This window comes from Notolepis coatsorum (genome assembly GCF_963971535.1).
Source record: "Notolepis coatsorum genome assembly, chromosome: 4".
NCBI classification, from domain to species: domain Eukaryota; kingdom Metazoa; phylum Chordata; class Actinopteri; order Aulopiformes; family Paralepididae; genus Notolepis; species Notolepis coatsorum.
The window spans coordinates 183,450,178-183,462,990 of record NC_140168.1 but is presented as its reverse complement, the minus strand read 5'-3'; the positions used below and the strand labels follow the sequence as shown (position 1 = coordinate 183,462,990).

At 45.7% G+C, this 12,813-nt stretch overlaps 1 protein-coding gene across 1 annotated transcript in view; it reads right to left on the bottom strand.

Moving 5' to 3' along the window:
* Positions 1–4,543, bottom strand: part of rbpjb (recombination signal binding protein for immunoglobulin kappa J region b) — a 256,534-nt gene extending 251,991 nt beyond the window's left edge. Inside the window, exon 1 of the mRNA XM_084311777.1 lies at positions 4,438–4,543. Within this exon, the coding sequence (XP_084167903.1) occupies positions 4,438–4,457 (20 nt within the window). The 5' untranslated portion in view covers positions 4,458–4,543. The remainder of the gene's footprint in view (positions 1–4,437) is intronic.
* Positions 4,544–12,813: the final 8,270 nt, after the last annotated feature.

The following is a 12,813-nucleotide window of genomic DNA, read 5'->3' as shown; positions in this document are numbered from 1 at the left end:
TTTCTCAATAGTGTTGCTCCTTTTAACCAAATAGCGTTCTTTGTAGTGTAACGTTAGCTATTTTTAGACCCAAGTAGTTACTCGCTACTGCCCGGAGAAACTGGACTGCTAAATAAAGATTAAAGATCTAGTGTTGATGCTCATTCAATGCCAACAACATTAGCTAAATAGCTAACAAACGAAATACAACGTATAGCATAGCTACAACACAGAATAACATTAATACAATTACATGCATCATTGTTTACAATGAACGGGTGGGACTAGTCAAAGGACTGGACACGGGGACAAGTTAAACATGAATTAATTTATTATAACAGGTAATCGAGTTGCGCTCCCGTGCCTACGCACCACAGGGCTATTCTATTCTATACGGCTTTGACGCTTCCTCATCGTTGATTGCCTGTAGTAGCTGCATCTAACGTTAGTAGCTAACGTTAAAACTAACCTAAAGTTAGTTGCTCACCAACAATCTCAACATTTGTTTTATCATTAGCTCAAAAACACAACCGGACGAGACAAGTTGGCCGCTCATAGATGCTGCTAGGATAATAACAACAATACTTCCGCTCCGGTCGGTGGGCTTCAAAATAAAAGTCTAAAACACCGGAAAAGACGGAGCGGTGGGCTTCAAAATAAAAGTTTTGGGAAATAAATTTCTCAAAAAAAAATTCTCTAACCGGTCACAATAATATCGCTTATCGCGATATTTTCGGGGGCAATTAATCGCCCAGCAAAATGTGTTATCGTGGCAGGCCTATGTATAGTCATCTTGCTGTTATTTTATCTTATTTAATTTTTATTATATGCCAATTTTATTTTATTTATATTATATTGGATGCTTATATGGTCGAACCATCGAGGAACCACAACGAAGTGAATTTCACAATTTCTTAGCTGTAAGGTACTGAATGATGTGACAATAAAGGAATCTGAATCTGACCGCCTGCGATTTCCGGCAGTGGAAGTGTTTTGTCGGAGGCACCGACGCGCGGATCGTCTGCATTTTAAATAAATTTGATTTTGATTTGATTAGATTTGATTTGAATATCCACTCCTTGTATTGACAGGGAAAGCGTGTGAAATGTAAAGAGAGGATGACAAACTTCAAGATAATGTTCTAGGCTTGTTGCCAGCTGGGCGAGATGGGGTCAGAAAATAAAATAATAAACTGAAACACAAATTAGTATTCAGGATCAGAGATGATAAAGACTATACTGCCCTGCAGAAGTTAACCGCAGTAACTACAATTAATTTTCAAAATGTAGTTGAACCTCTCAATATCTGTCTCGTCTTGTGACGGAGTTCAATCTTGCTCTGTTTTAGAGAAAAGGACAAAGGGGGTATAAAGAATTGCAGTAAGTACAAAAAAATCACTGGATAGTCAAAGAACTTTCACTGTTTGCTTAGTTACTGTGGTTAGCTTCTGCAGGGCAGTATAGCGGGACTTAAACACACGGGGTCCAAAAATGTACTCCCTTCACGCTGATGAAGGAAATCAAGCTTCGATTACACACACAGCCCTCTCAAGCCTCTCCGTGGTGAACTAGAAGTGCCCTTGCCACAGGGATAATACACCATCAGGCCCACGGTCCTGCAGCCCCTCCCAGTCTAAACAGAGAGCACAGAAGGGGAGGGGGGGGGGCACTGGTCTGCGGCCGGGCTGTCTTAGGCCTTTGCTCCTTCTGTAGTCCCTAGCCGTTGATGTGGCTGTGTCTTGCCACATGCTAATAAAGACCCCTTATGGCACTCTAATTTTCTGTTAAACCTCTCTCGCCTAACCCCTGCACCCCCCTTCTTCCTCTCCTCCAATGCGCCCTCCCTCAACCCCACCCCCCTGCAGAAAGCACGCACACACACACACACACAGCTCTAGAGATATCATCTGGACAGGTGGCCAGCCACCCAGACCCAACCCGCTTGCCCCCTCGCTCTACTCCGACTGCTCCCTCTCAACTGAAATCAGCTCAGGTCCACTGGAAAGCCCCAAATGACACGCACAGCCACCCTGACCCCCCTTCTCCTGCCACTAACAAACACACACATACATTTCCTCCAACAAACCCAGCTAATGTCTGTCACCCACTGAGCTGTCTGTGGGGATTATGGCCTCGATTCTACAAAAAAAAGGCTTGTGTTTAGCTAATGTGCAGGCAAAGTCAGTTTAATCAGACAGGGTTACTCCACACAGACTAACTGAAAAAAGTTGGCTGCTAAAACAATTCATTCCACACCGTCATAGACAGTAGTGCGTCTCTAGGCTATATCATTTCTTTACAAGAAAATAAATGAGGTGTTCGAATGGGATTAGATAAAACCCCTACATCAACAGCGAGCACAGTGTTCCACAACCACAAGACACACAATAACATTCCACACTGACAAACCCAGGTATACATATTACATAACATAAGAAATACGTTCTGAGAAAAAAAAATCCCATTAAAAAGGCATCAGTCCTCCACACATTTCTTATTCCAGTGCCTGCTTAGCTCAAGGAAATCGCGATTAGGAGGGAAAGTCTCAAGACTGGACTCGCTCTCCCCCCAATGCATGTTACGAAACTAACTTCGGGGGAGACAAGAGCAAGTTAGGACGTGGAATTTCGTTAAGGAGCTGGTTACATATGTTGCTCGGCAAGAACGAACGCCTACTTTCTATCTAGGCAAATGTCATGCACATTCCGACCAGAACTGGAAATCTGGAAATGCACCTATGACTCGCAATCTGGTTCAAGGAGGCGTACCTGATGTTTATAGTGAAGACAAAAAAACAGATCTCGAACAGTGTCCCCCACAAATCACACTTAAACCATGTCTCTTTGACCTTAAGTCACTACACCCTATTTGTATCTATGTATTACAAACATATTTGTACGACATCCCCTACCCCATTCTTGCATTTTAAAAAGCTTGCATTTGTACTTTGTCATTTTGTTCTTCAGTTAGGATATTTTGTTTGGTCTTTATTCTTTTTGCTGTATGGAGCACAATCTCATCATACAGAACCAAGCATTTCACTGTAATGTACATTATACGTGACCAATAAAACAAAACTTGCAGTTACACCAAATGATAGTTTTGTCTGTTTATTAACGTGTTGGCGAAGCGCGTATCTGGCTGTTTAGTAAACAAACAGCACACTGTTGGGCTATACGCTTGTATTTTCCAGCATGGGGCGCAGAGTGACAAAAAGTACAGGACAAATTATGGACAGTCACTAAGGGATCATCCCTATGTTCCCCGGGTTCTATGTTCCCCGCTTTGATTGATTGATAGATTGAACATTTTATAAATTTTTATTAACTATTAATGTCCGCCTTGTTTCGAACGGTTAAGCTTAGGCCCTCGTTCGAACTGGTTAAGGTTAGAGTTTGGAATCAGCGCTGGTGGTCTAAAATTTTCAATCTATCAATCAATCAAAGCGGGGAACATAGAACCCGGGGAACATAGGACCCGGGGAACATAGACATGCTCCAGTCACTAATACTACAATGTCCCGTTGTTAGATAACCGATAGATGTACCCACGTGGTGGTGACTAGAGCGTGAAAACCCACCGCGTGGCGGCGTCAACGAACCCGGTAACGGTCGGTTTTATTATAAACACAGAGGGGGAGGGGGGGGGGCGAACCGACGCCTTGCTGACACAAAGCCACACAACGTGTCTCGGGGGGGGGGGGGGGGGGGGGGGGCGTTAGGGATGCGAATCAAATGGACAGACACATACTTATTCATTAACTGCAGAATCTGCTTAATTATAAAAAAAAAAAAAAAAACGCAGTGCTAGTGCGAACACGTTTAGCTTTATCTCTCTCTCGCTGAAAAAGCTGTGGGGGGGGGGGGGACGAAAGGGGACACATGGGGGGGGGTTGTTTTCCACGCTGCTACAACCACCGCACCTGGTTGTAGTGAACGTTAGCTCCCAGCGTTAGCATGTTAGCTATAACAGCCCCGTCGGGTCGTTGTCTGTCTGGGGGAAATAGCACCGTTAACCCTCTCACTGCCACACGACAGCCGGCGACCGTCGGTTGTGTGATAGTAAATGGTTAACCTGGCAGTGAAGGGTTAAGGCGTTAAGCAGCCCCCCCCCGGCACCAGAACACACCGCGCGAGGTGAAGCTAGGAGGGCCCCCACACACACAGCAACCGAACACACCGCGCGCGCGGCGGTGCAGCAACAGTCAGTTAACGGCCAAGTAACGTTCGCTGTGTGGAAGAAGAAGAAAAAAAACACTCGCACGGCCGCGCAACACATTCAAACAAAGAAGAGTCTTCCGGTGACGGAAACACACAAACAAACAAAACGTCCGCCTGCGTTCGGACGAGTACATGCTAGTAAGAACAACATATTTCTTGTTAATAACTTGCATTATCCTCCTGTACTCCTCCTCTCTCTCTACCCACCACCATCAGAGACCCCCGAATCTCAGACTCACCCTGTCACAACAGGCGCCATCTTCCACAAACTCTCACCAAAACTCCAGTACTCGCGATATCCTTTCTCCTCCTCCCCACCACCAGAGCAACAATCCAGCGAGACAACAGAAGCAGACTGGAGGTACGGGCGCGAGGGAGAGAGAGAGGAAGGGGTGGGCGCGCGAGGAAGACAGGAGGGGGGAAAGGGGAGGCGGCGGGTAGAGAGAGCGCGAGCGAGAAAAGGGCAGACGCCACAACAACAGGCGTGGGAAACTTCGAGGATCGCGCGAGGCTTGGAAAACTCTCACAATAGACAAGCGTAGAGGGATCGCCGCCGTATCGCGAGATGTGCGTGGAGCGGAGTGGTGGTTGTTTATTTTATGGCGCTGAAATACTATCCCCACGTGTTTACTTTACCGGGTAATAAATTATGGCACCAACCAGTTTTGGAACGTATAGTAGCGCTTGTCGTGCAGAAAGCCCGCGTTCCCAGGCTCGCACGCAATTTCACCAGAGATGCAGCTGGATACCACTTATAAGCCAAAAACCTGTCTTTTTATATTATCATTCCCCTTAGCCTATAGACAACACGGAATACGAGGTGATAAGACTGTAATAACATGCTGAGCAGAGTTTAGATGATTAATGGGAGCATTTCTGCGCTCCTAATTCACTATTCCCTCTGGTAGCATTGGAGTTCCTGTTTAGAATTGAGGAACAATGGTGTGAAAACATGTGAATGAAGCATACAGGGCAGATTAGTGCATTGCCATCACACTGGGGAGTCCCATGACCGCCTTCTTGGCAACCCAAACCTCAAAGTACAAGGGAGGCTATTATTTATCATAGCCAGGAACAAGACATGAGCTATTAGTGGTCTCTTTTACTTTCTCTCACTCTCCTTCACCCCCTCAATAGTTCAATGTACAATTGTGTTTGTTTGTACAGTGTCTCCTCCCCCCCCCCCTCAATGTACAGTGTTACTTGTTTATACAGTATGCCCCCCGCCCCCCCCCCCCCCCCCCCCCCCCCCCCCCAACCACCTCCAATGTAAATTACCCAGTATGGTTGTCAATATCCCAATGTACCCAACCCCCCCCACCCAACCTCCAATGTACAGTTTCTACGTCAAATGTATATACTCCCTTTTCTTGACTCCTTCTGTATCACAAACAGTACTGTATTTGCAAATCTGGTATGTCATAAATGTATAGATGTAGCAGTACTGACTATCTGTATGTCATGTATGTCATATATGTCTATATGAATTGAAAATGGGGGACCCTGATGGAAACAAGACAAACGTCTTTCTCAGGTCTGCATCCCCTTAACAATTGTATGTATTGAGCCGTACTGTATTGTACCCATTCTGCAATCTGTTAAATAAAGTTTTCATTCATTCATTCATTCATTCCCCTGCCCTGTCATTCAGGACCATAAAGCGCATTACTGTAGATTCAAAAAGGTTATAATGGCTTCTTAGTCACCCCTAAAAGGTAAGCACATTCTCACGTAGGGAGGGGGGTCCCCGATCCGTTAACTTACATGTAGGTCTGGAAATCACTTGTGCCTTTATACCTGTCTCATTTGAATGTGTTTGGCCTCTTTCTCCTCATCTCTGTCACATCTATTCACAAAAGCAGAGGGAGGGGCTCTGAGGCATGACTGACAACAGCCAGTCAACTCTCTCTGCTCATCTGTTTTAAGTTCAGGGTGTGTTGGTTGTGTGAGTGTGTGTGTAGGTGTATGTGTGTCCAACAGTCCTTAAAGCTTGAGATATTCCCCTCTGTTGCAGAGTTTAAAACCTTGATCTACAACCTCCGTCAATAAAGTTGTACATGTTTTAATTGATTTGTTATCCTTGCTTTATCCTCGCCCGATTGTTAGGATTTTATATGCTTTTTTTCTTCTTTGCTTATTTGTGTATGTACACTCGACTTGACTTTAAATGAGGGAAACCTCAGTTGCTTTTCAAGTTTAAATAAAGGTGTGTGCGTGCATGCGTGTGTCCATCCTCTCCATGGACAAGTGGGCAGTGGCCCTAAGCATTAAAATAGACACATGCAAACTACTGAGTGCTCCAGCCAATGTAGTCACTAGCTTTTTCAGTACCAGCAGAAAGACATCAGGATTATGCCTTGTTTGACGGATGATTTAATGGCATTCCGTCCTGTTTCAAGAACCATGACTGTCAGTACAATATATTCACGGAATGCATCTTGAATGGTTAGAAAATCATAATCATGCACATCTCTTTTTTTGTGCAATTAAAACTCCAACAAAGCAACGACATCCACGAGACTAACTATATCACAGTTCTTGCTCTCTCTCAATAAGATGGATATTAGTCGTGTACATCTCAAGTATACGCTGGAAATCCTATTTCAAGTCTTTTGTTTCAAGTCACTCAGTATTAAGTACACGACCAAGCTGGATTTAGAGCTAATCGCAGCTATTATTTCAGCCGTTACATTAGTTGCAAATAATATAGTATGCATTAGACGAAAAGAAACACTGTGTGCTGCCCTGTTTGTGGATCTGTCAAAAGCATTTGATACAGTTGATCATTATTTGCTATTACAAAAATTACCGGTATCTAATATTGGTTTGGATAGAAACGGTTGTGATTGGTTTCAGATTGGTGATTGGTGTGTGAAGTCGTTAAGTGCCCAATCTGAGTTTGAGATAACAAAGGGTGTTCCGCAAGGTTCAATTTTGGGCCCCGTCCTCTTCACCATTTATATTAATGATATTGTCTCTTCATTGAATGGTGGTCAAGTCCATCTTTATGCTGATGACACTATTGTATATTGTACTGCTGACTCTGTACATCTGGCCATTGAGAATCTGCAACCTCCCTTTAACCCTTTCACTGCCACTATCACACAACCAACGGTTGCCGGCTGTGAAAGGGTTAACCTTCTGTGTGTCGTCGCATACATATTGATTATAATGGTTTGCTTGCATATATCAACTGTAAATTGATCTATTGAGAGAGGCACTGAGTATGAATATGTATGAATATGAATACCCTATCTAACCCGCTGACTTATGCTTAGGGTCCCCGGAGCGCTGGTCTGAACCTGGAATGTCACCCGTTGAATGAGCCTAAATCAATTCTCTACTAACTTAAAATCACAATCACAAACCTCCCTGTGTAAATATGTTAACTGTTTTACTGATTTTTTTTTTTTTTTTTTTATCTACTTTTTCTCCCCATTTTTCAATTTTTCTCCCTTCCCCAATTTCGTATTGTCCAATTCTACCCCTCCCCTGTCTCGAACGTTGTTAGGCCATGCCTCCCACAGGTCGGCTGCAATGTGGACGAAGCCTTGCATCACGTGTCCCCTCCGGTACACGAGGAGGCAGCCGTCGCATCTTTTCACCTGCACAGTGCAATCTCTCAGCGGCGAGGGTCTGCGTGGGAGGGACACGCCGCCCCCGTTGTTTCCTGATTCTGCTGCGCAGGCGCACCAATCGACCTGTAGGAGTCGCTGTCCACAACGTCCGATCCCCACCCACCAGCTTCCCACCCCCTAATACTGCCAATTGTATTAGTATGAACGACCAGCCAAGCTGGTAGCAACGCAGAGAGCTGGGCTCGAACCCAGCATATCCTGCGTTGGTGGCGAGTGCCTTGCCCACAGCGCCACCTAGCCGCCCTTCTGAATTTATTTCTTTATATTCATCTGTGTTTGGAATATTTATTTTGACTTGCTTGTTATCTCGACATCATTGCAAATGAGGGCAATCCTCAATGATTCTTGGGTATAAATAAAGGTTGAATGAATTTAAATATAGAATATAAGCACAATGGGGGGGGGGGGGGGCTGTCGCAACTTCACCTTAAACCAAGGTACATGAACTAGTATGGAAGAGAAACCCAGCTACTCTTGAAGGCTGACAGATGTCCTATAGCATTTTTTTTTTGATCCACTTTTTCTCCCATTTTCTATATTTTCTCCCATCCCAATTTCGTATCATCCAATTCAACCCTCCCCTGTCACGAACGCTGTTTCTTGCCTCCCACAAGCCGGCTGCAATGTGGACTAAGTCATACATAGCACAAGTCCCCTCCGGTACTTTAGGTAACAGCAGTCGCATCTTTTCACCTGCGCAGCTCGATCTCTCAGTGGCGAGGAGTAACGCGTGGGAGGCTCACGCTGCCCCCGACACTTCCTGATTCTACTGCGCAGGCGCACCACCCGACCTGTAGGAGTCGCTGTCCACAACGCCCGATCCCCACCCATCAGTTTCCCACCCCCTAATACGGCCAATGTGTATTAGTACGGACGACCAGCTAAACTGAAAGCAAATGTGGAGAGCGGGGCTCGAACAGGCGAGCCCAGCGTCTCCAGATTTCGTGGCGAGCGCCTTGCCCACTACGCCACGTAGCCGCCCCAGATGTCCTATAGCATTAAAGGTGCTGTAAGTGGTATCTTTTGGGTAAAGTAAGTGTTAAATAGCTCTACATTCTGACAGCCACTGAGATAGAGTGTTTGGTCAGCAACATAGTCCCTCCCTCCACTATGCAGTGAACAGAAAATACATTTTCTGGTATCCCTTCCCACTTTATCCAATCAGGAGAGAGAACCCTGGATATTGTTTTACTCATTTCAAGAAATCTTGCCAAGCCAAATTTGCTTACTGCACTGTTAGATTATATTACTTGTTTCAAGGACACATTTGCTTAAAAAAAAACGAATCTTTATTTCTTTATTTTTGTCAGACCATTTTTGCAGTGTGGAGTTCTCTTTGTCTAGTGGTCTGAATCCATACCCAACACATCTCTGTCTAGTGTATAGCAGCTGTGATCTATCCCATCGCATACTATATAAATCCATATTTTACATATTATTCACAGGCATATCTCATTTTTATAGGCACTTCACAGTTCTGCCAGAAAGAGAGTGTGTTTGTGTGTGTGAGCGTGTGTCTGTGTGAGAGAGAGAGAGAGCGAGAGAGAGAGAGGTGAATGAGTGGTGAAGGTGAGTGCCTGTGTTTGTGTGTGAGAGAGAGTGAGCGTGTGTGTGCGAGAGAGACAGTGAGTGATAGTAGAGAGAGCGGGACAGTGAGTGAGTTAGTGTGTGTCAGAGAGAGTGAGTGAGAGAGAAAGAGTTAATAAGAGAGGGGGAGCAGTGAGTGAGTTAGTGTGTGTGTGTGAGAGAGAGAGAGAGAGTGAGTGACTGTGCGAGAGAAAGAGTTAATAAGAGGGGGGGGGGGGGCAGTGAGTGAGTGAAAGTGTGTGTCTGTGTGTGTGAGAGTGAGTGAGTGAGTGTGTGAGAGATAGGGGTGAATAAGAGAAGATAGAGAGATAAGGAGGGTTGAGGCTTTGCAAGGTGTGCCTGTGAGGTCTTTGCGAGGTGTGCCTGGCCCGGCGCCCACACCGTGAAGACGAGGACCTCATCCACCCTCTAAAACAATTTTTCCGTTTCGTCTTTTCTTTTTTATAGTCAGCAGAGGACCTCAACTCAGGCTACACTCGCAGTTGAATGGGGAAGTGTAAAGTTTCCTCAAATGTTTTACAGCTGAGCACAGTAAAAAAAAAAAATGGGAAAAAGGGGTGGGGTTTAGAGGGGGGGGCACAAGTGCTTGTACTTACTAGCAGAGAAATGGGAGCGCGATAGGAAAGGAACAGAGGGCTTGCGCCGACGACATGTTACCATTTTGAACATAGGAGGGGGGGGGGGGTATCAGAAGTTTAACAACAACTGGATTTGACCTTTGACCCCCTTTCGTCGTCGTAAAACTCATAATGTGTTTTTTATGGACACATGATTTAAGCTTTCCTTCTGGGCTCCTCTTGTAATCTCAATGTCTCCATCCTTTCCCAACCATTTTTTTTCTTCGGTACAAATACCTGCCGTGCTTTTGCGAAATTCACGAGTGAAACAATATCATAACATGAAGATTCCAGGTTAATTTAAATGATAATAAATAAAAAAAAAACACATTCGTGATTCAAACAGTCCAAAAACACTATGCAAATGTGAAGATAAGAAGATTCCAATTAAAACATTTTTGACGATAACGAACCGGCAGTCTTCGATGCAACACGGGGGGGACAGCGGGGGGGGGGGGGGGAGTGAGTAAGAGAGTGAGTGAGCGTGTGAGCGGCTCCTGGAGGCAGTTTTCCCCGCCTTTCCTCAGATCTTTATGCCCCTCTCTCTCGCGCAAAGCATAAACGATTATTTTTAATGGAGAGGGACCATCTCTAGAGCTATAAAGAGATGGTAAGCCTCCAATTCAAGCAATCATGACTAAGCCACAAGCTCCAGGTCTATAAATCCACTCACTTGACTGGCTAAGCTTACTGCTGAGAAAAAAAAGGGGGGGGGGGGCTCCCCAGTGTAAATGGGGGAGGGTGGGGCTCCCCAGTGTAAATGGAGGGGGGGGGGGCTCCCCAAATGCCCCTCCGATGCACTTGATCACACTTTGTGGTATATCTCTTATGGGGCTTTTGAGTAGCTGTCATACAAGCTTATTTTTTTTGTCATCTTGTTTATTAATGTATTGTTCCTCATTCTGTATCAGTGGAACAAAAATACATCTTTTTGAGTGAAGGGAATAATAGTGAGCGGCGCCAGGCAGATCGACGGCAAGGCGATGAACGTATTAAAGGTTAGAAGCACCATGGTGAATAGGTGGAAATTAATGAGGAGTGGAAATGTTTTTGTTCGCCTTTGCTCCGGACTTTAATTTTCACATTTCAACATCCGGCTTTAAGCCGAATCGCTTCTTACGCATCGCTATTAAGAAAGAAAAGCGCTCTCGCTCTCTCCCTTTTTTTATCAGCAGATTTGAGGAACGGGAGACGTAATGAGAGGGAAAGCCGGCCAATTAAAGTAGCATAGTCAGAGTTTCCTGATTAGCGGCGGCTCTTAGGAAAAGAAGGGAGGGGGGGGGGGGGACTCATTTGAAACAGCTGAGGGATTGTGAAACTTCCTGAACTGAGCAGAAGTAGCAAAACACGGTCAGACAGAGGATCCGTGACTGACAGATGGAGAAAAAGTAAAAAAAACAGTGTCAAAAGTTGGACGGAGGCCAGATGGACCGCCCACACACAAAATACAAAGTGGTAGACAGACAGATAGACAGACGGATAGACAGACGGATAGACAGATAGACAGATAGATAGATAGATAGATAGATAGATAGATAGATAGATAGATAGATAGATAGATAGATAGATAGATAGATAGATAGATAGATAGATAGATAGATAGATAGATAGATAGATAGATAGACAGACAGACAGACAGACAGACAGACAGACAGACAGACAGACAGACAGACAGACACAGACAGGAAGTGGATATTTGGCGCCTCATACCACATTCTCCCCCTCCCCCAGTAAACAAACCCCCTCTCACGCAGAGCAGCGATCAAAACCACTAGATAATATCGTATTCACCCAGCGAGCATCACAAGACTGAGAGTCACACATCTAGCATGGCTGGTGTGAGACCGAGGTCACAGCAGAGGGGAGGGTGTCCCTGCTTGCCTGCCTGTCTGTCTGCCTGCCTGTGTGCCTGCCTGCCTGCCTGCCTGTCTGTCTGTCAGTCTGCCTGCCTGCCTGACTGTCTGTCTGTCTGACTGACTGTCTGTCTGTCTGCCTGCCTGCCTGCCTGCCTGCCTGCCTGCCTGCCTGTCTCCCTGCCTGCCTGTCTGCCTGCCTGCCTGTGTCCCTGTCTGCCTGTCTGCCTGCCTGTCTCCCTGTCTGCCTGTCTGCCTGCCTGCCTGTCAGTCTGCCTGTCTGGCTATTATGTCTTTATGTCTGTTTGTCTGTCTGATCAACTGTCTGTCTTTCTGTCAGTCTGTCTGTCTGTCTGTCTGTCCTTCCATATTTCTGTCTGTCTGTCCTTCCATCTGTCTGTCTGTCTGTCCTTACATCTTTCTGTCTGTCTGTCTCTGTCTGTCTGTCTGTCCTTACATCTGTCTGTCTGTCTGTCCTTCCATCTTTCTGTCTGTCTGTCTGTCCTTCCATCTTTCTGTCTGTCTGTCTGTCTTTCCATCTTTATGTCTGTCTGTCTGTCCTTCCATCTTTCTGTCTGTCTGTCTGTCCTTCCATATTTCTGTCTGTCTGTCCTTCCATCTGTCTGTCTGTCTGTCCTTACATCTTTCTGTCTGTCTGTCTCTGTCTGTCTGTCTGTCCTTACATCTGTCTGTCTGTCTGTCCTTCCATCTTTCTGTCTGTCTGTCTGTCCTTCCATCTTTCTGTCTGTCTGTCTGTCCTTCCATCTGTCTGTCTGTCCATCTCCACGCCGGGCCCTCCAGCTGCAGGGGGGAAGCCCAGGGGTGTAAGAGGGCAGACAGTTTGACAAATGGAAGGGACGTCCAGTCCGGGGGGACGCATCATGCATCAAAGAGCCCCCCCCCCCCAACGCCCACCCACC